Here is a 27,258-nt window from a genome sequence, read left to right on the forward strand (position 1 = left end):
ATAGAAAGACCTAGTTCAGAGATTGAAGTACAAACAATTAAGAAGGAAGTTACCATGGAGGTTGATACAAAGACAAGTAAAGCTGATATTCAAGAATAGATCAAGGAACAAGAAGCCAGACGTGAGAATGCACTGAAGATTAGAATAGAGGGGCTCCTTGAAAGTTGTTAAGAGAAGAGGATTCTTTCAGTGAGACTTTAGCACATGTCAAAGCAACTATGCCCACCATTGAATCCAAGGTTGACGGAGGGTGATCAATATCTGGCACTCTATGCGACATGCTATTATTACACTTAGCCCATAGGATTAACTATTGAGATATGGTGCCATGAGCACATATTAGAGGCTAAGGTATGGTATAGGAAAGAATTAAAGTAGCCACCCTAGGATGTGGACTACATGATGTGGAGATGTGGATCAAGAATATCCACAAGGAGAAATATGGATGAGAGGATCCCACATGTGTTGACTATTCTAAAGGCTCACTCTATATAAGAAGCCTATCATGTATTGTTGAGTATATACATTGCAATAGATTTCCTATCTTATGTCTCTCTCATGGTGTTACGATCCTCCTTGATCCCTTACTTTTACATGGTATCAGAGCACCAGGTCCTCCCACACCCTTCATGAGTGTCAATTCCTCCTTGCATGAGGCACCTTCATCATCTCTTTAGCTCTCTTTATAGAGCTCCATTTGCTGTTTGTTGTTGTAGCCTAGAAAGCTTCTGATTCCATCATTCAGAGCTTCTTCTATCTCAAGTTGAGTGATCTAATGAGTTTTTTCACATCTTGAGAGGTTTTTTGGTTGTGCGAGTTCTAGATCTTTGGTTCTAGAAATCTCTAGGTTTTAATTTGCTAGTTAAATGAAAGACAACACCAGCGAGCGCCATCTACAAAAGAGCCAAAGCTACTAAGGCTCCCAACAACCAGCTCGACTCAAGCAATGCTCAACAAACTACATACAACAAGGTGACAGGAGGCCGACCAGCCAACTCAGAAGTAGACTAGCTATACAACAACTAGCTAGAACTGGCCTAGATGGCTTGCCAAGATCAACTACAACAGTGTCAACTTCAGCACAATTGCTGTAGCAGAGGCTCCCAAGACAAGGCCCCTCCATTGACTAGTAGCTCGCTCACAGGGATGGTTCTCCAGAACATGACCTCCGAGTCTTCACATCAACGACCTACAAACTGAACAGACTCCACTGCCTTTGAAGCTTGAACATCAAAAAGCTCCTATGCTCAGCACCTCACGGCCCAGATGACTTAGGCTCCTTCAATAGCTGCTCCATTTTTACCTTGGTTAAAAATGTGGCAACCAGAGTGGTTAACGGGTTTAGGTTTCTTGGTTTAGTTGAATCATGGTTAATTTTTTGTAACCTTGGGTTAACTAACTTGGGTTAAAAGGTTACCACATGGCATAGTGCCACTGAAGCACATAGCCCCTTGTGTATCTGCAACATGTGAATGCCCCTTGTGCCACATCATCATGCCTCTTCTTTCTTCATAAAAAATTCGATAAGCCATAACTCTCAATTCAGAAAGAATTTGGATGCACTCCAAAAAGGAAAAATAACTAATTTTTTAGGCTCTATGCACCTGTCAACTTAAATTTTTTGTATGCAATTAGACATTGCTAGATTTGAAAGTATATTCAACTGGTAAGACCTTTGCAATGGCAATATGCACCCCAACTATTGAGAAGCTCACTAGGGAAGGATTTCATACCTGGTCTACACAAATGAGGTATCTCTTAATGCATCAAAAGCTTTGGAAGACTATAAAAGAAGACATACCTGCTGCACAAAATGATGCCTAGAAGGAAAAAGATGAAGCAACACTATCACTCATTAGTTTGCACTTGGGTCCAAACATAATTCATCATATAGACTCCAAGGATCATGCCAAGGATGCATGGGATGAGTTGAACACAGTGTTTGGTGCAAAAGCCAAAAACCAAGAAATTCATCTTAAGATTGAATTCTATGGTTTGCACATGATCTTGAATGAATAGATTGCACAATTTGTCAACAAAGTCAAAAGCATTATGACCCAACTAGAAGGCATAAATGCAAAAGCAGGGGAAAAAGATGCACTTGCAATTCTTCTTAAAACCATGCCTGCAGAGTACTGTGCATTGACAACCACTTTGAAGAATCTCCCAAATCCAAAGTTTGAGGAATGTATATCCCCTCTTCTTGAAAATGAAAGAGACTTGAAGACATCGACATCGACATCGACATCGACATCTACATCAACACGCTATAGCTATAATGAAGAACAAGCATTGTTCAGTAAAACATCAATGAAGTGCTACCATTGCGGAAGAATGGGTCACTATCAAAGTCACTGCAGACTGAAGAACAAACCAAAGTGTCACCATTGCAAGAAGTTGGGACACAAGGAAGAAGATTGTAGATTGAAGAACCAGCAGGTCAACTACATGGAGTAATCATCAAGTCATGAGTAGAATGACAAGAACAACATGTATTGAGAAGCAAAAGCCTTGCCACCTTCAGCACACACATTTGTAAATCAAACCTGACCACCTGAGAGTAGCCATGTAAGCACCTAGGGGAGGATTTGATCTTGTAACTCACATCTGACAACCTTGTAGTAGCCAAAGGATCATGGCACCAAGGGGAGGTGTTGAGATATGGTGCCATGAGCACATATTAGAGGCTAAGGTATGGTATAGGAAAGAATTAAAATAGCCACCCTAGGATGTGGACTACATGATGTGGAGATGTGAATCAAGGATATCCACAAGGAGAAATGTGGACGAGAGGATCCCACACGTGTTGACTATTCTAAAGGCTCTCTCTATATAAGAAGCCTATCATCATGTATTGTTGAGTATATACATTGCAATATATTGAGTGTTTCCTACCTTATGTCTCTCTCATGGTGTTATGATCCTCCTTGATCCCTTACTTTTACACAAACTTCTCCAACATTCTACCAAGCTGAAAGGGACCAATGGATAGCCGAGGAACTCACACAAGCCCAATTGAAGAATAACACAACAACATTAGCCAAGGTCAAGGCTGCTACTAGGAAAGAAGGAAAAATGGGTAGTAAACCGTGAAGGTATAGCACTCATCAAAGATGTAAGTGCTATGTAATCAGAACTGATAGTCTAGATGAAATATTTTGATGTACGAAATGTTATAAAGTAATAAAGACACTCTATTTTTCTTCCCCCCCCAAAAAAACTCCATGAGCTCCTCGTTTGTTTGCACACAAATGTGGATTTTGTTTAACATTATAAGGAATGGGCCATTGTTTTGTCTCATTGGTTGTTTTAGTTCATAGTAGCGTATTCTTGCCATCCAACATGACCCTAGTTGTGAACTTCCCACTGGTTGCTGGGAGAACACCCATGAGTCTTTAATGGGGCTTGCTTGGCAAAAGTCTCAACAGAAAAGGAGTTCCACACCACCAAATGGCTCACCATTCTTGTGCCTTATTTCTTGCGTGCGCATATCAACCCCGTGAACGTGTTTGCACCCACCATTGAAACTTCATCGATGACAACTAGCTCGACATTCTTGTATAAGGATGACAATGTTTTAGCTTGTCCGTTGAAAGGGCTGTGTAAGTGCTTGCAAGAAGTAGTAGGTGAAGGGCTACGTGTATCATGCTTCCACCTATACCTCTGGCTGCTTTTCCTATGTAAGCTAGCGAAAGTGCTTTTGGTAAGTTGGCTTTTGTTGTCTCTTTGTGTGAGTATAGCCGTAGTAGTGCTTGCACAAGCAGCATTTTGTGAATGTTTTCCAGGTCCCTGGGTCACCCAATATGAATATCCTAAACCTCTCCTTCGGCTTCAACCTTTTTTTCAACATGATGTTGTCTACAATGGCATGCTATTCTTTGTTTGTCTGGTGGTACAGTCGATCGTATGCCTTGTTCATCAAGAGGTTAATTGGATGATATTGCATGTTTTTTTGTGGCCTCATGTTGTCTACTTTGCGCATTTCTTGTTGCAAGTCAAACCTGTCGGCATCGAGTGCCGACCTCTATGTGTCTATTGAGCTTGAAGTGTTTTTGGACACACAGATGTCTTGGAATGTTCCTTTTTTGTTGAACGAAGCCTCATTCTCTAAGATTACCTTGCTGCATGCAACGTGCATGTCATGCCATGTCGAGTGTATGCTATCTAGTGAATGCTCTACCTTTTTGAATGGCAGGTAGAGGAGGCATTTCTCTGTGTAGTGTTCCTCTAGTTGGTATGCTTGTTGTAGTTGTTGAATCGTATTATCTTGCTGCACTTCCTTCTTCGCTCTCGCCCTCTTTTGTGTCGATTTTGCTTGCAAATGATGCGAGGGACGATTTTTTTGAGGTGTCTAACCACTTGATTTTCTTTCTAATGATGTCATCGAAAAACACATCCATGCTGTTGAGTTCAGCCTCTCAAGCTAGGACCATCTCTTTAGTAAAAGTGTTCATTCCTATGTTGTGCTTGTGTTTATGTAGACGAATTCTCTTGTGGCCCTTGTGAGCGATAGTGAAAGGCATAGTTAAACAGCTTGTTGCACGATGATATGCTACGTGTTAAGAATAGCATTCCCCACTTTTCATATGCGCTCGATCATTGGCAAGTTGTTTTCGATGCTATGGTTGATTGCTTCCTTGACTGCGTTGTTTGTCTCTTTGTTGATCTTTGTTATATAGGATGTATAGTAGGAGGCTACCCCATGTGGGTTCATTAGTTTGTGTATATATCTTTTGGTTGTCTCTATAGAAACAAGCAGGGTTCTAAAATGATGCTTCGCAGCGCCAGCATGTATTCTCCCTCTGTGATTCCTATAGTTGTCAAAAAATCCTCAGGCTTGAGTGATAGCACTTCGGGTTTTTCAAGCAATGCAAAAACCTTCTTTGAGTTTTTCCTGTGCTTGCCTTCACAATCCTTGTGTCTCCCTAAGAGGTGGATGAGGGAAGTTGAATCGACACTTCTTGTTTGTTTTAGTGCATGTTTTTTTGTGCCTGTGTGTCTGAATATCTCTCAAATGCAATGGTAGTCGGGAGGAGTTTGTGGAAATGTGGCTGTCCACATTGATGGCCTCTGCATTGTCACCATTGTAGGTGGGTGCACCCCTTCCCCATATAAGTCCGTGGTCGTGCTAGCTTCGTCTATTCTGGAATTCCGTGATATAAAAAAAATCCTCTATGGGATCGTCTTGCCTTAGCAAGGTCTTCATGGCCCGAAATCTATGCGCATAGTATTGCGCGGTTGTGACAGTGTTTGACAGGACCATGCTCTAGAGATCATCTGTGGTCTCTGTGTGCCCATCATTGTCTGTGTTGTTGTAGAGCTTGCGCATGCAAGTTACCAAGGTCTCCCAATGTTTCTCTACTGCAAAGAATGTCACGAAGAATGTCGACGGGCCCAATTGCTTGAGCATTGCGAACATGTTTTGTTTGAACCTTCACTTGTAATCGGTTAATGTGCACAAGCAAACAAAGTCTTGATAACCAATTTTTTACTGCAATAGATGCTCTATGTTTTTGTCGACAAGTGTTGTCTGTGCTTTTATGCAAATTCCTTGGAGTCATCCCTTGCGCATTCTAACCTAGCTTGAAAATACATTTTGCTGAACCAAGACTTTCATTGTTTTAAAGAACAAGTTCTGATGCATAGTGCAAAACGTCAGTCCTTGTGTCTAAGCTCCCACTTGACTGTTAGATATCAATGCTCCACTCTCGTGTAACTACGCGGGAACCAGCTAACTCTACTTGTAAGCCCCCCATATGAGGAGAAGCCATTTGAGTAGCTCGGTTATCCGGTAGGTCCTGGTTTGGACACCAGATGGGGGCCATGTGTGACCTGATGGCTGGACGGAGTTGGCACACTGCCAACTAGGCTACATGCAAGTGCGGGAAGGCATCCCATGACTGACCACATTGAGGTAGATGGAGCATTTCCCGGGGCAGCCCACTCTCGGGTTGCGGGGCTCGTTTGGAGTCCCAGATGATCCCGAATGGCTGTGGGCCGATGGCTGTGGGCCGAATGTTGATCATAGGTCAGTTGCTCTTCTCACTTGGATTTGGAGCTGTGTCATGGGTCAGCAAGAAGCAACCTACAGTTGCTCTTTCTTCTACCGAGGCTGAGTACAAATCAGCATGCTTTGCTTCTTGCGAGGCAGTGTGGTTGAGGAGGATTTTAGGGGACATGGGTGTAGTGCAAAACAAGCCTACGCAGTTATCATGTGACAATCAGAGTTGCATGGTGATTGCAAAGAACCCTGTGTTCCACGCTCGCACAAAACACATTGAGATTCAATATCACTTTGTACGCGAGCTCATCATGGATGGAGAGGTCAACTTGGTATACTGTCCAACTACAGAGAATGCTGGAGACATCTTCACGAAGGCTCTTGGAAGAGACTGGCATCTTCATCGACTTGGCATTGGGCCGAAAAAGTAAGTTCACTTGCGGGCGGTCATTGAGGGGGGGTGTTAGATATCAATGCTCTACTCGTATGCCCGTGAAGCCCATTTCATCACTGGCTACAACAACCTTGATTCCTTAGCATCCAGCCTCTGTCCTCTATTGTTTCCAGCTTGCCATCGAAGCTTCTTTCACAGGAGCGCATGGCTGGGAGGCAGCGCCATCTATTGTATCAATCCTATAGTAATCAAATTTTTGATTCTCCATACTATCTGTTTTTCTCTCTTGCGTACAAGATCCTGTTATCTGTTGAGCACAGACGTTGTATTGTTTTCTTACATTGACAATGTCTTGGTATGTTCTTATTGTTGTTGGCCCATAGTTTCTCTTTTGCCCATAGAAAAGGGTAGGGAACGCTAGCTCCTCGCAATACTTATCGTACAGTAGCCCTAGCGGGGAAACCCCCTCCGACAGAGCAACATTTAAGGTTTTGTCTTCGAAATCTACCACTTGTTGTGCTGTGTAGATGCCATGCACTAGTGTGTCTGGCATCCTCTTCCTTTCCTATGATATTTCGAAAGTTAACACATCGCATTAATCAAATGTAGACAAAGGCTCGCTTGTAGACCTTTTCTTCTTTAAATTGTATGCCTCCAGCTTCAAAATGCTCACCCGTTTTTCCCTTTTATAGTGGTGGTTAATGAAAAGATCCGCGCTCTAGCTAGCCAAGGATTCGTTTCGATCTTTGGCGGTTGTTTGTTAAAAACAACAGCACCCGAGCCGTCCCCCATAATCGACGTACCTATTTCATTCATAGCAGTGAAAGAGTTTGTAAAGGACGGGTCCCTCTTAAAGCATTCCAACATCAAGAAGAGCAGCAAGAAAACTCTCAAGATGGCCTTCCATGTGGTCGTGGAGCAAGCCTACGTTGAAGGTAAATGCTCACTTGATGCAACTGCATTCCGTACACCATACTCATGGTTTGAGGACTGAGTCTCTGTAGTTTCAATCATTCAGTCAAGAAAGAGGTGCGCAAGCGAGGATGCCTATTGAAGATGCGTTGCAGGATCGAGCTAGACACATCGAGCCCCCCTTTGAGGAAGACAAAAGCAATTCAAAAGACACAACAAGCCACACCATCTCCACAGTCGAAACCTGGCTAATTCAGTTTCTATGCGAGCTGACATAATTAGCACGTGCCAAGACATTAACGACCCAATAGCCAAGGACAACCCTTTATTTTAATGCATGTTAGCAACTAAAAGTCACACGCCTGTAGAATGGTAAGACAAAGTAAGTGCCATAGAATGAGCTGTGCGTCAGTAATGCTAGCTCTGTCCCTCAAGAGAACCGACTTCCACTGCATCCGAATGCAAATGTGAACCCTGTCTAGTCATTGATGAACCATACGCCAAACATCCTTGGCTAGAGAACATTATTGCACCTTGTTTATTTGGGGTCTTTGTATTTAATTCAAAATGTAGGGTTTTGTGAGGGCGTGACTTATGAATTGAGGCGGACTCACAGAAACAGCATGAGGCCGCCCAGAGGAGGAGGAGGAGGAGGAGGCTTTAGAGGGCGGGGTGGAGGCGGCCGTGGCGGAGGAGGATTTAGAGGTGGTTTTGGTGGACGCGGTGGCTACCGTGACGAAGGTCCTCCCGCAGAAGTTGTCGGTACTTCCCTTTTTTCCCTCTGATTCTCTGTCTCGCTCCATGTTTGGTACAAGACTTCTGAATGGCGTCCACTTGTTCGCTAGGAGCATACCCACATTGGCCTTGCTTTCAGGATGGTTAAGCCTTACCAACAGATAAGGAGGCATTTCTCGTTTTGGATTTAACGGAACTGGTCGAGACTGAGCTTTTATGTCGCCAGTAAATAAAGTGGCCTAATGGTACGATGACAGTGTGTGAATTGCGCTGTTGAAGTGTGGTTCATAGAGTATTGGCAGCTTTTTGAGACTTCAAATTTTTTGTTTTCACCGTTTTTCATTTGTTTATCTGTCCTTTTGCTTGCTGCCTAAGAGCTAGCCTTTTTTTACTAAGTTCCTTTGTTCTTGTATTACACATGTATATATGATACTGTTTGACTGTATATCTGTGTGTACATTCTCTTTATCTAAATTGTTTATAAGCACATGGACTGTGTTGGCATTCATAGTTTTCCTTGTGAGGTCTCAAGACTTTCATTATCCTGCCGCGTAAAGGTTGGCTGTCTTTGCCTTTCGAGGAATCGAGTTACTAAGACCTTCTTATGAACGCACGCTTATATGGAAGTGTAACAGACAATTATGCTTTCTCTCACTAGCTTGCATGACGTGGCAAAAAACTTGCCTTTTGGAGTGCTTGGACTCCCTGGTGTCTGCCGATTGTGAAATAATGGTAGTAGGACTTGTCACGCTTTACCTTTGGTTCACTTTACCTTCTCCTTTTAGTGGCTTCTTGAGGACTTGACCATTCTACCTAGTTGGGTTGTAAATTGGAGCACTTGCAATAGAGAAAGCGATGTAAGGCCTTGGTGGAAGGCCACACGTCTCCATAGGTCTCTTAGCCAATTAGCTGCTTCATGGCCTATTAGTTTTATATAGCATATTGGTTTTGCTCATCTTGTTAATCGTTTGGATTGCCTTCCATTACATTCTACGCGGCCATTCAACCACCTTTTGTGCCCTTGTTGACTGGCTCTACAAGAATAGTGTAAGTCAAGGTGGCCATCAAGTCATTGCAGACATACATTGCTTGCCAAAGATTCTCATATGCCGCACAAAATCTTTGCTTATTGCCTTAGCCTAAAGGTCTAAGGTTGTAATCCCAAACTGGAGTTCTCCATTGACCCATGTATCTGTTGGCAGCCAATGGCAGCCGATTGGCCGCCAATCGGCCATGTGGCAGGTGCTAAGCGTGGCAGTTGTTGTGCTTGCCTACTTGTCTTGCATCTGTTGGCTGATTGCGTGGCGACCCTATGTGGCAATTGCTTACATGTGGGCTGTTGTTGAGCTGGCTGCCTACGTGGCAGTCTAGCATGGGTTGTGGATGCCTGTGACATCTTTTTTTACTGAAACTCAAACTAGGGTAGAGAAAAAGCTGCCTTGTACGTTGCAAGGAGGTCTGGATAGTCTGTGAAGAAATCTTCTTCCACCCATGGTGCTTTGTGGATACCCCTGTGCTTGAACTTGACTGCATACAAGCGTTGTCAATTGCATGTCCCTCTTTTGAATTGATGAAGTTAAATTTGCTTAGGTGCAACGACCTTGGCCTCATCAACAATTTCAGGTTGCTCCATACTCTAAGTGCCGGAGCCACTTATGGCTTGAGCCATGAAACATGAAAAACTAGATGCATAGTCCATGTCGAAGGTAACTGAAACTTCATGGCCTCATCATTCATAACTTTGACAATGGGTAGAGACTTGTTGTGGACCTGTGTCTCACCATCTAAGTGTGGATGAAAATTGTTGGAGATACCGAACAAGGCTCTCCAAAAGTTATTTGTGAATTTGGAATTCATATCGGTTATAATGATACGAGGCATGCTACACATGGGATACCACCTTCTAAGAAAAAGATGGGCGGTGTCTTGTGTGTCGATGCTAGCCTTGCATGGAATAAGCATGACAAATTTGCTCAACCTATCCACAATGGTCAGGTACATGATGTTCTTTTGGTACCGATGTTTGGTGGTAGGTCTGTAACAAAATCCATGCTCAAAAGGCTGATTTGGAATCTCAAGGGGCTAGAGTAATCTTGGTAGCTTTCCGTGGGATACCTTCACCTGTTGGCACACTTGGCAACTTGCGTCCTCAAATGCGATGGGATGACCATTTCGCTCTAGAATTGCTTCAATGGCATAGTCACTAGCATCGGTTCGTACATCAAAGGGTTGATCCCATTGTGCCAATGCTAGGCATGGTGTTGTAGTGTTTGCCTCCTTCAACTAGGCGAAGGCCGCAAGAACTATTGGAGTAAAGGTGGTAGGTTGCTTCCTGCCGCTAACTCCGTGTAAATGATCGGCGATGGGAACTACACTTTTTGCCAAATCCTTTATATCGCTTGACAAATGCCCATAAAATTTTGAATCTCTTGACGTGTGGTAGGTGCCTCCCACTCCACATTATCCTTCAACTTGGCTGGGTCCAGGTGAACACTTGTCGAAGTGATGATGTGCCCCTCCAAGAAGAAGTTGCTTTTCTTAGTGTGATGTACAATTGATTGTTCTTCAGGAGCTGAAGAACCTACTAAACATGCTTCACATGCTGCAATGGATCCTTTGAAAATATCAAAATGTCATCTAAGAACAGAAAGACACTTTTGTCAATCAAAGGTTTGAAGATCCAGAGCATCATACGGTTGAAGGATGCGGGTGCCCTTGTGACACCCTAGGGCATCACGACGAACTCATACTGGGCTTTCTCCATGCAGAAGGCTGTCTTTTGTATATCCTACTCGTGAATTTGGATTTGGAGGTACCCACTCTTCAGATCAATTTTTGAGAACATGTTAGTCCCGTTCAGGTGCTCCAAGATGTCGATCCTTGACATGGGAAACCTGCTCTTGATGGTCAGCTTGTTCAGTGTGCGGTAATCCACCCATCTGAGCTGAATTGCTCTTCTTGACAAAAAGAAATCGGGGTTGCGTACGGTGAGTTATTGGGGTGGATGAAGCCACTGAGGAACAACACGATGGTCCTATGGACGACTTGGAGGTAGAGTTGGAGGAAGGCTCGATGTGAGAAAAATGTCTTGGTACCGTTGAAGCTAAGCTTCTTGTTCGAGGGGTCCTAGCTAGAGCTACCGTATTCGTTGTGTTGACATAGACAATGTCACCTCATCATCAGACCTCTTACTTCATCCGGATTAAGGGCGAGGCAAAGTGTTTTGATAGTCAAGGTGAACTTCAAAATGGTGCCACCATCGGGTGCTTAGGATGATGTCTATTGCTTGAGTTTGGGCTACGCTCCGGCGGTCACCATGTTGCTCTCCACCTACTATCTTGAGAGTCCCCTTCATGGCGATCGTATTTGAGGGGGCAACCTGGCTCGCTGTGCGGCTTTGTTTGAGATGATGTCCTTGGAACTCCCTGAATCTTAGAATGACGACTCTCTGGCTGCTGTCGATCTGGCCGTAGGTCTGGAACATCCTGGGAAACTGGTGAGAGTGCCCCTTTTGTTGGTCTTCTTCGATCTTAACCATCGAGGTAGTCTTGGCTAGAGTCAAAGCTACAGAAGAACCCCTTGAAGTGGAGCCCCTTGCTTGTAGTTTCTTGAAGTGTGGGCAATCCTCCTTCTTGTGCCCCACTTGCTCATGATAAAAGAAGCAACGGTTTTCCTTTGCGTTTGTGGCTTGGGTTGTTGCATCCAAGTACCCTCCATGGCTGTTTCTGTCTTTGTTGTACAAATATTCTTTTGTTGCTATTGTTAGATTTCTTGTCGCCATTCAGAGTAGCGGAATCCAAGGGCTTCTTATCGTTGATCTGCGTGGGTCCTTGACCCTTGTGCATGAGCTCAAAGTTTCGAGCCAGCTCTTATGCACACTCATAAACCTGCGGCCGAAAACTACGAATGTACTACTGGATATTTGACCGCAGCCCATGAAGGAACTTGCTCAGCTTCTAACTTTCCTCCAGTTGCAATTGTACAAACTCCTGAGTGAATTTGATTCACCATCTCAGTGTCCTCCTGGCGTAGCTCGTAGACTATGGAGCCTTTCCAAGTACATTGGGGTGGTTGGAATCACGATTTGAGGTCTTTCACGAACTTTGTCCAACTGTAAAGAGGTGTCCCCTCATTGGCATCAGAGTGGTCTTTCTGCCACTTGAGCCACTAGGTGACGCCTGTAAGGTGCATGGATGCTAGGATGCACTGCTCGTTGTCACTTGTGGCCATCACAGAAAAATAACTTTCAAATCGATTGAGCCACGACGTGAACACCAAAGGTTCTTGCTTACCATGGTATTGGGTGAAGTTGAGCTTTCCTAGAAAAGAAGGTTTGATTGGCGGTGGGGACCTCTTCTTGTCCTCTCTTGATGGTCGGAGTTGGTCCCATTCTTCCTTCTCCTCTTAACTCGACCCCAGCACTACTGAAATCCTTGACCTGCAAGCAAACACAAGAATGCACGAAACATGAAGAATCTGAGCAGGCTGCTCACCACCCTACCATGACATCTACGAGATAAGATCCCGAATTGTGAGATGTCCCCTCCGAGCCACGAGCTGAGCTACTGGCACGAACTTCCAACCAGATCTTGACCAACCTGGTGTCCCATGCCACCAGGTGGCGCCTAGAGGCCTTGGATCTATTGTTGGCCTTGGGCTACTCTAAGGTTCAGGTGCGCATCCGCGACTCAATCTAGGATTAGACCTAGCACTAGGGAACTAGACTTGTTCCCCTCGGCTCTCTGAAGACTGAACCCTTGGGCCCCCTTTATAGGCTCGGCCAATGCGCCAAAAATAGCGAAGACCTAAATCTGGTTCGTACCCTTGCTACTCAATCCGAGAATCAAGCCTGCCTAGTCCTAAGCCTCCCCATGCTACCTGATCTAGTATTGTGTACCCTAGTACACATCAGATACCAACTCATGCACATGACACCTTTAAAGCGGCACACTCTATGAGCCTCCCGATTGCGTTCCTTTCTTGTCGTCGAGCTTCTCTGTCATGCTCTCTGGCGGCCTGCTCAAGATTGTCTCGCATTTCTTGGATCTGGGCCAAGTGGTTGAGGAGAGCCTCGGATTGCTGCTGCTTATTTGCATATGGTGTGCATCATGGCCATCATGGCGGACATGGATGTATTTGCAGGATCTTGTGGTGGGGGTGGTAGCGGTGGGTGAGGCACTGAACCCTCGCCCCCCCCCCCCCCCTTTTGTGTTGGACTGCTCACTAGTGCTCATGGTGTCCTTACCGGATCTTGTCTGGACCATAAACCAGTAGACGTGCCCCTAAATTGGCCCTCCCTATCTCAGGAAAGAAATTCAAAAGCTCTGATGCCAATGTAGCGAGAGATAGACTAACTCACTCTCTCTCCTTCTCACCAGTAACTGCTAACTGCAAGATAATGCACTCAATACACAAAGTGATGCTGTGGATGTGAGAGATTATCAGAGGGATAATGCACTCAATACACAAAGTGATGCTGTGGATGTGAGAGATTATCAGAGGGAGAGAATGTAGTGGGTCTCTTCGGGAGAGAACGTAGTGGGTCTCCGAAGAGAATAGATACAACCGAATAATGAATGCCCAAAGGGCTGAATACAACTGGCTGAAACCCTCAACGCAAAACTGTCCTAGACTAGATACTGAGGAGAGGAGGTGAATCCTCACTAGAGTTCCCTGAAGAGGCTGAGGCTACCCTGCTGGTCTGCTGCGGCTAGGCCAAGCTGCTGCTGGACTGAAGGTTGGAATGCTTGAGTGTGGGACGAGGAATGAGGGCCAAGGGGCTGCCTTTTATAGGCCCCCTTGGGCCCCAAATAGACCGACCAGCAGGGCCGACTCCTGCTGCTGCTGAACTGACTGACTGACCCCTGCTGGGAACCCGCCCTGCTGATGTGGCAGCAAACTGGCCATGTGGCAGGAGCTGACATCAGCGCTGCCACATGGCAGCTGCTGTGCCTGCCTGTGTGTCCTGCATCTGCTGGCTGACTACATGGCAGTCCCATGTGGCAGCTGCTGGCGTGGCTGCCTGCATTGCAGGCCATGTGGCTGCCTGCGTGGCAGTCCAGCATGGCCACAGTTGTGGATGCCCGTGACAGAGTCCTCAAAGCTGGGGAACTGGAAATGCTGACATGGATATCAGAGACTCGTCAAAAACTCTTGTGATACCCCTCAGCCCTGAAGGAAGGGAGAACGAGGAGACCCCATGTGCAGGAAAATATCTCAGTTTACAGGTTCTGAAGAGTATTCACTCATAATCAGCCTTTGACATCCTCATCATGGCCTGTAGACTGCCCGGCTAAAAATTGCACTTTTGCACGTGGATAATGAAGACCAAATCTTTGGAACACACACTCAACAATACCCTGAATATGAACCTATAATAAGGAATTGCAGAAGATAGAACAGCAACTAAGAATAGAAAAAAGAACTCTGTATTGTCATCCATAGATGTGGAAAGGTAAAGCTACAAACAGAACTCAGAATTCCAGCGAAGGGCTGGGAAAAACAGCAGTAATGAAGGCTGCGCCAAAACAGAGAGAGGTAGGGGCTGGTGCTGTTCACTGTTCACTCTTGTGCGCCTCTCTGAAGAGGACCTTCAGTTGGATAGGAACAGTGAGGCATGACCTCACCTTTTATGGGGCAAGGCAGCCCCCCATTCTGGCCGACCAGATCTGCTGACCAGCCGATCAGACTGGCGGACCAGCTGACGTATTTGACGGACGAGATGAGCCGCTGACCCAGCTGACATGGTCGGCTGGCTAGCCCCATCAGTAGGTCACTCTCTCGTGGGCCTTACTGCACTATGCTCCTACTTCTGGTTGCAGGCAGCAGCCCTGATTTGCTGCTAACAGTCTCATTGTGAGTTGGTGCCTGGGTTCCCTGGTCACTGGTGTGCTCCAGCCCCTTTCTCTCTAGTACTTGGTTCTCCTGGTTACTGTTGCTGATTCTTTCTGCTAATCGGTATTGTTGTTGGAAGACTTTGATTTCAATCCAAATGTTGAAATTCCCAACCTCACATCCCAACGCATGTCTTAATGCATGAAACCTCATTCCAGTATCAATTTGGCAATTGGATGACATGGGGCAAGACGATTTTTAAATTTCACACCATAATTGAAACAGTTACAACATGTGAGCCTTATGGCTAGAGTTCTGACAATGCTAAGAATCCAAGGGATTGGACTTGAAATTGTAGGACACTAAAACATTGTTAACACTACCATTGACAGGAAATTTTTGGAATTTTCGATGGACCCCGAGCTTATTCTAGGAGGGATTTTAATAGGATTAGACTCTTGTTGTGATAGAACGTATGGTTTTCAACCTTGTAACTATCATGAGATTGAAACTCCACTCCAAGGATGAGTCTGGGCATATTCATTTTACATACGCGCGCACACAGTGTGTGTGTGTGTGTATGTGACAAGCATAAGAGTGTTTTTAGAGGATCATGTCATCAGATAATGGAGATCAGATAAAACCAGGCTGACCGGTGAAGAACAGCTATGACTTCACTTCAACGACGGAATTTTACTCTCCAAAGCTCTCCCTCACTCCCTCTCTCTGAAGATACACTAGGGCCCAAGACAAATCGTCGGGCTGGAACCCCCCGAAGGTCTTTATTCATTCCAGAAAATCTGTTACAGAAGTTCAGCTTAGAGCTGTCTCGTAAATCTCTCTCTTTTCAAAACATGAAAAATCCCTTCTTTTACAAGAGCTTCAAGCTCCATTCAAATTGGCAACATGCCACTTGTCTAAAATCTAGACTAAATCCTATTACAAGCCTCTAAGGGCCATTCTGGAGTCTTCAAAGCTCTCGGTCACACGAACCGCCTCCTAGCTGCTTGTCAGGCTCCCATTTCGCTTAGGAGAAATAATCCTTCCTAGTACCTGCAACAATTAATTAAAGCGCACCACCATGGTACCCATTAATTGTTAGCGCTTTGCATGCAAATAACACACTGTGGGCTAATCCTAGTCACGGTGGGCGTCCCCACTGAACACGTGCACATCTAAACAAATATATATATATACAAATAAATAAAAATATATATTTTCTCTGGTTGACCGGGGTCAACACTCTTGATTATAATTAAAGAGCTTTGACCAAGGGTCAAGGCGCTTTAATTATAGCCAAGTCTCTCCAACCGGAGTTGGCACATCTTGGTTAACCGGGGTTAACCCTCTTGGCGCATGCCAAGTCTTGTTGACCGAAGTCAACACTCTCTGACCGCAGTCAGGTTTACTTGACTGGAGTCAAGTATCTTTGACCGTAGTTAATCCTTTGACCATTAAAATAACTCTTTGACCGTAATTAACACATATAAAACTCTTTAATTATGATCAAATAAATGGTCAACTGTATGACTTAGGATATTTACATTGTGGTGACATCCCCTCGACTTCTATTCAGTTGACCTCAACTGAAAAGCTTCCTTGTAAACATCCAAAAGCTGTGGATGATCGGATAATATGTCTTCGTCCATCCACTTGGCATCTAATGCCGTATAATTCTTGAATTTTACAAGATACCTGTAAAATTCCTTACCCTGAGGGCCTTTACGTACAGTATGGTACACAATTTGCTCTGGCTGAAGGATTTCCTCCAGCTCATCCACTTCTGGTGGATCTTCTGATACTGGTTCTGTAGGCTCTGGTCCTTGAAATTTCTTTAGAAGACTCACATGGAATGCATTGTGAATCCTCCAATGCTCTGGCAATGCTAATCTGTATGCAACCTCATTTATTCTTTCTGTAACCCTGAAAGGGCCATAGTATCTGGGAGATAATTTTGCATACACTTTCTATTTGCCTTTAAACTTACGGAGCCTAGCTTTTTCAAACCTCAGAAGTACCCAGTCCCCTTCCTTGAGATCTAATTGTCTCCTATGCTTATCTGCAGCTCTTTTATGTTTCTCTTGAGACCTTTCAATTGCTGTCCGGAATTGGCTGTAAGCTGTCTGGAGGTCTCTTACAAACTGATCAGCTGCAAATATTTCATCTTTAGTCCTCAATATAGGTGGCAAAATCACCTTCCCATATATGACTTCAAAAGGGGCTTTCCCTGTAGAGCTATGTACTGTATTATTGTAAGCAAACTCTACTAACGGTAGGTACTTTTCCCAGTCTGAACTTTGGTCACCCACGTAGCATTTCAGCATATCCAAAATTGTAGAATTTGCTACTTCACTTTGACCATCTGTCTGGGGATGGAAAGAAGAAGAAAAATTCAGATTCGTCCCCATGTTATCAAATAAAGCTCTCTAGAATAGACTGGTCATTCTGGGATCTCGATCACTAACAATGGACTTAGGCATACCATGATGTTTAAAAATTTGTGCCATGAACAGCTTAGCCATATGATCTGCCTTTATGGTTTTGCGAACCGGAATGAAATGAGCTTGCTTGCTGAATCTATCTATGATAGTCCAAATCCCATCATTCCCTGACTTTGATCTCGGCAAATCAAAAATAAAGTCCATTGTAATACTTTCCCATGGTGCCTGAGGCACAGGAAGAGGCATAAGTAGGCCAGGTGTCTTCCGTCTATCATACTTCATTTTCTGACACGTAAGGCATTCAGTAACAAACTGATGTATATATTTTCGCATTCCTGGCCAAAAGAAATACCTCTCTAGTGCTAGAGTTGTTGCTGTAATTCCTCTATGTCCAGCATAGGGAGGTGCATGGCATTCCCCCAAAATCTTTTTCCTCATCTCCTGGGTGATGCATAGGCAATCATCTTTCATTAAATACCCATCTTTCAGGGAATAGTGACTGGTGGATTGCCCTTCTTGCATTTGCTGTAAAATTTCACCAAAATCAGAATCATGAGCATATTGTTCCCTCATGCCTTCCAGGTCCTGATGATAAGCAATAGTTACATTATTGACCTGGGGTCTTCGGGACAAGGCATCTGCCACTCTGTTCCGAATTCCTGGAGTATGGACAATCTGAAAATGATACATTGACAGCATGTTTGCCCATTTCATATGCTTCTCTGAAAGCTTGGTCTGAGTCAAAAAGTATTTCAGACTTGGTGATCTGTTTTGACAGTAAAATCTGCACCCAAAAGATAGTGTTTCCATGTATGGATGGCATGAATTACAGCCAATAACTCTTTCTCATAGATTGCTAAATATCTTTCCGCATCCCGAAGTCGCCTGCTTTCATAGGCTACTACATGACCATTCTGATGCAATGCAGCCCCAACACATTCTCCACAAGCATCGCAATCCACATCAAAAGACTGATAAAGATCCGGGACTACCAGAATAGGCTCTGTAGTCAACTTCTCCTTGAGTGTATTGAATGCTTTCTTCTGTGATAATCCCCATGTGAAGGCTGCATTTTTCTTAGTGAGGTCATGTAATGGAGCTGCGATATCAGCAAAATGTCTGATAAACCTTCTGTAGTAAGAACACAGGCCTAAGAAGCTTCGAACTTCATGCACAGTTTTCAGCTCTGGCCATTCCTGAATGGCACGGATCTTCGCTGGATCCATTTGTATCCCATTCTTGGATATTATATGCCCCAGATAATGGATTTCTTCCAAGAAGAACTCACTTTTCTTGCTATTTGCATAGAGCTGATGGTTTCTTAGCTCTTGAAACACTATAGCAAGATGTTCTTTGTGCTCTTCCTCTGTCTTAGAAAAAACTAAGATATCATCAAAGAAAGTACTCGTAAAATGCTTGTACTTCCGGAAGATGCGATCCATCATTCTATTGAATGTGGCTGGAGCATTTGTCAACCCAAAAGGCATCACTAAGTATTCATACAACCCGAATGTAGTGCGGAATGCTGTCTTGTGTACATCCTGAGGTTGTATCCTCACTTGGTGATAGCCACTCTTTAAGTCTATCCTGCTGAAAACTGAAGCTCCATTTAACTGATCCAGGACATCATCAATACGCGGAATAAGGAATCTATTCTTGATGGTCATTTTGTTCAGTGCGCGATAATCGACGCACATACGGAATGAACCATCTTTTTTCTGTACTAACAGTACAGGGGAACAAAAAGGAGACGAGCTGGGCTGAATCAACCCTTTAGACAGCAAGTCCTGTACCTGAGCCATAATCTCCTCTCTCTGAGTCGCACTGACTCTATAAGGGGGTCTGTTTGGTGGCTCACTACCAGGCATTAACTCTATCTGATGGTCTTCTGGTCTCTCTGGGGGTAACTCCCCTGGCAAAACATCAGAAAAGCAATCTTTAAAGTTTACAAGAAACTGGAACTTATCTTTGTCTGCATCATTCATTTCAGCATGCATATCATTCTCTTTTTCTTTTACAAAAACCATGTACGCAGAAATTGCAGACTTTATTGCTTTATTGCATGAAACATCAGATACAATGGGGATAGTGTCCCCTTTATTCCTGGCAATTAAACGCTGATTTTTCCCCCTATGCACAAACTCCAGCACTCTTTCAGGAAGAGTCAACTTCACTGCCTTGCGGTGAAACCAAGGCATCCCCAAAACTACATCATAGTGTTTTAGTGGAGAAATGAAGAAGTCTTCCTGATCCACATAACTGTGAACATGAAGACGGAGCTTCCCTATCAAGGGAGTAACTGGCACAAGATTCCCACAAAACATTTGATCGGCATCCAAAGCCCTGCCTAACTCTTCCGTCTTTATTCCCAGCAGTAGCCCCTGGATCAAATAAAGTTAGCGCTTGCTGGTCTCTAACTTTGCCCCATGATAGCAGCAATTCTCGTTCTTCTGGGTTCAAAGCATGACCCAGTATATCAAGAATACCCCCCGCCATTGGCTTTTGCGGTCCTCGTGGCTTCTCTGCCTCTTTTCCCTTCGATGTTGAAGGCTTTTCTGGGCACTGGGCAGCCACATGCCCCTCTTTACCGCACCTGAAGCATTTCCCATCTCGACGGAATTCCGCTATCTGTTCAGGGGTGAATAGAGATTTGCCCTTATAAGTCTTTGAAAACTGGGTACCCCTCGGCTTCTGAGGCTGAAACCCTTTCTTTTCAGCCTTGGGGTACTCTTTCTTTTCTGATTTTGTAAAATCAGTTTTCTTTTTATCAGCACGTCCTGCATGCAAGGATGGCACTGTAGATGGATCTTGTAGCGGCACAAGACTCGCTACTGAAGCTGAATGCATAAGATCTTGAATATTCTTTGCCCCCAAAGCATTCACTACTGCCTGAATTCTTGGAGTGAGACCTGCTCTGTACTTCCTCATCTGGGTGCCTTTGGAGATCTTTTTGAACGGTGCAACCTGCAAATAAGCATCCCAGAACTTTTGGTTGTACCCATCCACTGTATCTCCTGCATCCATGTGCAAGCTGTCCCAATCTTGAAGAACATGGTCTCTAAACTGTTTAGGCATGAACTGCTGGTAGAAGGCTTTCTTGAAGCCCTTCCACTTCCTTGGGGCTGACCCATTTGTGGTCAGTGCACTCCACCATGCACTAGCCGTTGCTGTTAAGTGTAGACTGACCATTCTTAACTTGGAGGATTCTGAAAATTTCTCTGTACTGAATGCAGCATCAAACTGTCTGATAAACTGCAATGCTTTGTCTGTATGACCATACTGTCCATTGTAGGTCATAAACTTGACAGATTTTCCTCCCTCTTTAAATTCCTTGGTCGCTTTGGAAGACTTTCTCTTCCCAGACTTCTCGTGTTTCCTTCTTTTCCTGGATGGTTTATCTGATAAGGAAGAAGAAGACACAGAAGTCGAACTCGAGGTAGACGGTGATGGACTAGGAGATCGGTGATGATGCCTCGATCTCTTTTTACTATGGGACCGTCTCCTATGAGATCTATGAGATCTCTCTCTCTCAGACTGTACACGAGAGTGTGCCTCTGGCATTGGCACATCATATACTGGATTAGGCATAGCTTCTGCTGGAAACAAATACTGAGCCCTGGGATCCCTTTTGAGATTTTCCAGCTCTTGTATACGAATGCGTACCATCTGTTCAAATTCTTGTTGAGTTTGCGGCACATTTCTCTGTCCTGGGTGTACATCCCTATCTTGTGAATCCCACTGGATGGGTGATTGATCCATATTCTGAGATCTGCAGATTTCTCACACAGTGCGGGTAACTGATGCACTCTACTTTTGCTTTTTCAACAGAAAAAGTACCTCAACAAGAGGTGTTTTGCATTTACAATCTATGCCAGTACTGGCTGACAGTTCAAGGCATATACCCACACAGTTGCCAAAGCATCAACAACTATATTGCCCTATTCTGGCTGCTGCAGATGGCTTCAAAAGGCATCTGTTTTTTCCCTCTTTTTACTGCTCAAAGGCATGCATACTCTTTTTCTGCAAATCTCTGATCCCTCTGTTTTTCTGCTGTTTTCTGACAGTAGAGATCTACTTTCTCTGTTTTCTCTCCTTTCTTTGTTTTTCTGCTGCTTTTCTGACAGTAAAAGTCTGACAAGCAGGTGAAAATTGCTAGCAGAAACAGTCTCTGCAACTGTCTTTTTTTTTTTTTTTTTGAACAGTGACCAGATGGGTAACTACTGGTTACTCTAACCAGACTAACTGGTTCTGGTCTGGTTAGTCTGTGACTGGATAGTTACTGTCTGGTCAAACTGACCAGACTGGTTCTGCTCTGGTCTGGTTTGGTTGGGCCAGCTAACTGGACCTCTGATCAAAGTCCAGCTAACCAGAGTTACACTAACCACGGTTTAGCCACCTGTCTGCCACGTGTCAGTGCTATGTCAGCATCTGAGCTGGCTGCCACCTGTACTGCCACGTCAGCACCACACGTGTGTGCACCACGTCATCTGCTGTCCTGCCACATCATCTGCTACTTGGCTAGGCGCCACGTCAGCAATTGTGCGGTCTGCCACGTGTACTGCCACGTCAGCTGCTGAGCTGTCTACCACGTGTCAGTGCCACATCATCTATCCCACCGCTCCATCCGCCACGTGTACTGCACCATGTCAGCGCCACACGTCTTGCGCCTGCAAGCCTGCCCAAACCTTGGTCATGGACTGATCATCGTCGCGCGTTGCGGCTTTAACGTCTCTGGAGAGGCGATGGTCTTCCGTCAGCCAGCGAACCAGTTAGCCGGTGCGTGAAAGCGTCGCTGTCCCACCCGAGGCATCACGCAATTTACTTTCCTGCGCTAACCTTCAGCCCTCGCTTCATCTAACGACGAAATTAAACCAGACTCTTCCTTTCCTCTGTGCCCGCGTAAATAAGAAAGCCTCGTTAGTCGTCGACGGAGGACTTCCCTACGCACAGGCTCCACGCTACCGGACGCTCAGAGCAATGTTGGCGGCAAATTATTAGTCCCTATCACACTGCCTAGAAACCCACGTCTGCGTACGACTCAGTTGAGTCAGCGTCTCTGTCACCAACGCTTCGTCCACGTCACTGGCCTTTAGCATACTAGGATCGTCGTTGTCAAGGAAAACAATGATCCAGGATCTGATACCAATAAAACCAGGCTGACCGGTGAAGAACAGCTATGACTTCACTTCAACGACGGAATTTTACTCTCCAAAGCTCTCCCTCACTCCCTCTCTCTGAAGATACACTAGGGCCCAGGACAAATTGTCGGGCTGGACCCCCCCGAAGGTCTTTATTCATTCCAGAAAATGAGCTGTCTCGTAAATCTCTCTCTTTTCAAAACGTGAAAAATCCCTTCTTTTACAAGAGCTTCAAGCTCCATTCAAATTGGCAACATGCCACTTGTCTAAAATCTAGACTAAATCCTATTACAAGCCTCTAAGGGCCATTCTGGAGTCTTCAAAGCTCTCGGTCACACGAACTGCCTCCTAGCTGCTTGTCGGGCTCCCATTTCGCTTAGGAGAAATAATCCTTCCTAGTACCTGCAACAATTAATTAAAGCGCACCACCATGGTACCCATTAATTGTTAGCGCTTTGCATGCAAATAACACACTGTGGACTAATCCTAGTCACGGTGGGCGTCCCCACTGAACACATGTGCACATCTAAACAAATATATATATATACAAATAAATAAAAATATATATTTTCTCTGGTTGACCGGGGTCAACACTCTTGATTATAATTAAAGAGCTTTGACCAAGGGTCAAGGCGCTTTAATTATAGCCAAGTCTCTCCAACCGGAGTTGGCACATCTTGGTTAACCGGGGTTAACCCTCTTGGTGCATGCCAAGTCTTGTTGACCGAAGTCAACACTCTCTGACCGCAGTCAGGTTTACTTGACTGGAGTCAAGTATCTTTGACCGTAGTCAATCCTTTGACCATTAAAATAACTCTTTGACCGTAATTAACACATATAAAACTCTTTAATTATGATCAAATAAATGGTCAACTGTATGACTTAGGATATTTACATTGTGGTGACATCAGAGACGTCAAGCTTCTACTTGCAGCAATGGAGTTTAAACCAGGCTACCAGCGAGGCCTCTGCCACCCTGTACCTGCTGCTGCCTGCAGTCTGTAGCCATTCTTTCCCATCTTTCAACAAGTCATTCATGTGACTAGTGTTAAGAATTATCTAAATTGCACACATGCAAAGGTTCCGTAAGTGGCCTACATGGCGGACTTCATATGTCCTTAGATCTGCCCATGTGGCATCCTCTCTACCTGCTGATATGGCCTTTCTCTGATCCCTAACATGCTGCTGATACACCTCCCCATGTCCTCATTTGGGGGCTCACAGGTGGGGGGGTGACCCCTAAAATCCTAGCAGCAATATCTGTGGCAAAGCAGTTTGCTACATCAAGCCCTTAGTCCTTGAGATCAGACCCTTTGAACGTCTCTAGGATAAGAAGAAATATTGCACTTGACAGCATCCTTTTTAATTTCATTTTTCAAATGAAGTGCTTCTATGCAGTTTATTGGCAACGTGTATTTTACATTCTTAAAATGATTATTGCCACTTGATTCTGATATTCTGGAGAGAAGCTACTAAAGATCGAGCATTTATGTACATGATATTTAAGAATTGGCTTACTTTGGCTACAGTGAGCTTTGATGATACTGATAGATGTGAACTTTGACGATGCTGATAGCATCTTGCAGTATTGCTTGTGGATAACCTAGGATTTCTAGGGTATTATGTATATCTTGTGTGATAAGAAGTTGGTTTCAAGATCAAATCACTTCCAGTATGTGAGGAGTCTTGTTCCATAAATAGATGCCGAACACAGCTGTTGCCTTTGTTACTGTACATCCTTTGGGCTTTGTTCTTGCGAATTGGCAATTTAGGAGGTGTTTTATAACAAGTTGCTTTCATCAAGTGTTAGTATGTGGTGAGTCTTTTTCTGTAAATAGTTGCTGAAACATATTTTTGTAAATGCCCATTGTCTGCTTTGTTCTGCATTCCTTGGCCATTTGTATTGGGCAAATTGTTGTGAATTGTCCATGCTCAGTTTTTATAGTTAATGTTTTGCAGAAGTTGCAACCTTTCTTCATGCATGCGAAGGTGAAGCAGTCATAAAGCTGACCAATGAGAAGATCCCTTATTTCAATGCACCAATCTACCTTGAGAACAAAACACAGATTGGGAAAGTGGAGGAAATATTTGGTCCCATCAATGAAGCAGTAAGCACTGTTACTCTACTATAACAGGAGGCTTAATTTAGCTTTTGTTTATGCGAGGGATGATTTGGGAGACACATGGTTTTGACTCTGATTCCTGTTTTCCCACTGCTGTCCTGGTTGTAGTACTTTTCCGTGAAGATGCTTGAGGGTATTGTGGCGACATCTTACAAATCAGGAGACAAATTTTTTATTGATCCAGCAAAACTTCTTCCTTTGCAAAGATTTTTACCGCAACCCAAGTATGAGTAGCTGCTATACAGTTAAAGGTTTTATATCTATTTATTCTCCCAACGTCCTTGTAATTGAAAATATGATGTTTTAATTGGCCACCTTATTCCTGTTCTCTCCTCAGGGGCCAAGGTGGACCAACACAATCTGGTGGCAGGGGTGGTCGTGGGGGTGGCCGTGGAGGTATGCCGTTCACTGATTACATTGAGGCAGTTTATATTTATAAAATCCGTTGTGCTAATGTTGGCCTACTTTTTCCCCTAGGAGGAAGAGGTGGCCGTGGAGGCCGTGGGGGTGGTGGCTTCCGTGGCAGGGGTGGTGGAGGTGGACGAGGCTTTGGAGGTCGTGGCAATCGTGGTAGTGGTGGTGGTGGGTTTAGGGGTCGAGGGGGAAGGTTCTGATAGTGTCCTGAAATACCTCTCCTTGCTGGTCTTAGACAAATGTTTTTGAGGTTTCAGTCTCCTTGCCATGAATGCTTACTATGAATGCTTTATTGTTGATATGGCATTTGCTTGGAATATCAGGCTTCTGATTTTGAAAGGACAGCTGAGATTCCCCCTTTAAGTGTTTTTTGTTGGTTGGGCCTTGAAGCTTTTTGGGTTTTGGTGAATGAAATTTGGAGGATATTTAACAATTATCTAGTTTCAAATCTATTGTTCTCAGTGAAGGCTTATTGTACTAAGTACACTTGGAATCTTAAGGAATTTTAGGTGTTTGTGGTTGAAGTACCTAGAAGGTGCCCTCTTGATCTGTTGGGAAACGTGCAGTTTCCTGTAAATTGGGTGTGCATTTTATTTCCTGCTATAGTGTCACTCTAAGGCTCTTCCCTATCTGTAATTAAAGTTGCTTAGGAGTAATCCTGAAGTTATTTTATTCCTACCATGGCATTTATTTGATTGCAGAGGAAGACAATTTGTCCAGATATTCTGAGATGTTGGCTTACAAGGGGGTTCCCAATAGAACCTCATCATTTACGGATTAGGACTTTATGATGGATATGATTCTTTTTCAAGGAAATGTGCCGAGTGGTAAAAGATGCCAATTTCAAAGAAACTGATTCCAATGGGTTTCTTCTTCAAACCTAATTCAAAGCGAAAAACCACACACAATTAACTCCACTACACAAGGCCAAGCTCCACAAACCGTGGCCCTACCATAGCCAACATAGAACCAACCTTTTTGCACATAATGAATCCACCTAACTAAGCTCCACAAATCATAACCATAGACAACATAGAGCTAACCTATTTGCACATAAATAACATGCAGCCAGCCCAAAGGACAAAAGCAAGTGTTGATCTATTGAACGAGATTAGCTAGCAAAGAGGAGTACAACGTTGAGATGGGCGAGAGGAAGATGGTTATGAATGGGGGAGGTTTCAATGTAGTTTGGCCGTGGGGGTTGTCTTTGAGAGCGTAAAGTTGCAAAAAGGGGGAAGGAACCTTGGTAGGCCTTTGCATCATGTGGATGTGAGAAAAAGAGGTTTTTAAAACTTCGTACCAACAATGCCAAGGAGTGAGATTGGCTCATCCAAAGTGATTCCTAGGAATTGAATGTAGATGAAATAGCTGCGGGTGAGAGTAGTAACCACCAAAACCCACCCAGGTTTTACAAATTTGGGTGGAGAACGATGGCTTATACATGGCGAAGTTTCTTAGCGTCATTGCAATAATGACAATGTGAGAGAGAGATTAACATCTGTGAGAGGCCTCATGGGCCTTTGAGACAAAGTGCGAACCCAAGTACATCATACAAGCCATTGAGGGCTGAAGCAAAGGGTTCACTAAGACCCTTGTTGAGAATTTGAATGCAAACGCTAAAATGCTAACATGCTTAGCTAGTGAGCAAAGCAAAATACTAGTGTAGCAAAGTAATAGAAGCGTGTCAGGTGCTTAGGGCCAGCACTCCTAGTACGTGCTCAGGCTCCAAATATCTAGGTAACTTGGTGGCACTCTAATGAGATGTGAGAAGCTCTCGTATTTGTGTTTGTCGAGCTATCTTGCGACATGGGGGAGGGCGTGGTCTCCTTGATCTTTGGAACTGGTTGTCTTTGGCGATCGCCTCTAAGAAGGGATGAGATAGGTCGAACCTCGATCGTGCGTATTGTGGGCTCTCTTTGTGTTGTATGTGGAGTGTGTCACACTCGTCTGATCGCATCCTTGTGGACAATCCTACTATTGATCCATGATGCTCTCATCTCATCAAGCTCCTCTCCCTCAGCTACACTGGCAGTTGACTCCGATGCGTAGAAGTCTATGACAAGTTTGTGATGTGTCGGTGGTGACTTGTGGCATCAATCCATGCTGCTATCTGGTCTGTTGCATTAGTGTGTCTCTATTGGCGCATGTCAAGTAGGTGGAGCCCAACACAGACCTAATCATCAAAATGTATCAACCGTGTGAGTGGACCAAAGCCATGCTCCTTCTGAAAGAGGCAGTGATATCGTCCTCGGATCTCATAGTAGAT

At 44.4% G+C, this 27,258-nt stretch overlaps 1 protein-coding gene across 1 annotated transcript; it reads left to right on the top strand.

The window, feature by feature from the left end:
• Nucleotides 1-7,842: 7,842 nt before the first annotated feature.
• On the top strand, nt 7,843-25,645 carry LOC147904156 (H/ACA ribonucleoprotein complex subunit 1-like protein 2). Its single transcript, XM_087372795.1, has 5 exons — nt 7,843-8,069; nt 24,415-24,563; nt 24,687-24,802; nt 24,916-24,974; nt 25,056-25,645. Exons 1-5 carry the CDS (start codon nt 7,931-7,933, stop codon nt 25,190-25,192), a joined length of 600 nt encoding a protein of 199 aa, XP_087228921.1. The 5' UTR covers nt 7,843-7,930; the 3' UTR covers nt 25,193-25,645.
• Nucleotides 25,646-27,258: the final 1,613 nt, after the last annotated feature.

Source organism: Dipteris shenzhenensis, chromosome 3, assembly GCF_047967505.1.
Source record: "Dipteris shenzhenensis isolate YYH24624 ecotype China chromosome 3, Dip_SZ_1.0, whole genome shotgun sequence".
Classification (NCBI taxonomy): Eukaryota; Viridiplantae; Streptophyta; class Polypodiopsida; order Gleicheniales; family Dipteridaceae; genus Dipteris; species Dipteris shenzhenensis.

What these genes read in the sequence shown, in the direction of transcription:
- LOC147904156 (XM_087372795.1), top strand. Translation starts at nt 7,931, where the DNA reads ATGAGGCCGCCCAGAGGAGGAGGAGGAGGAGGAGGCTTTAGAGGGCGG. An exon ending in TCCTCCCGCAGAAGTTGTCG is followed by an intron (nt 8,070 to 24,414) that starts GTACTTCCCTTT and finishes AATGTTTTGCAG; the next exon opens with AAGTTGCAACCTTTCTTCAT. An exon ending in TCGTGGGGGTGGCCGTGGAG is followed by an intron (nt 24,975 to 25,055) that starts GTATGCCGTTCA and finishes TTTTTCCCCTAG; the next exon opens with GAGGAAGAGGTGGCCGTGGA.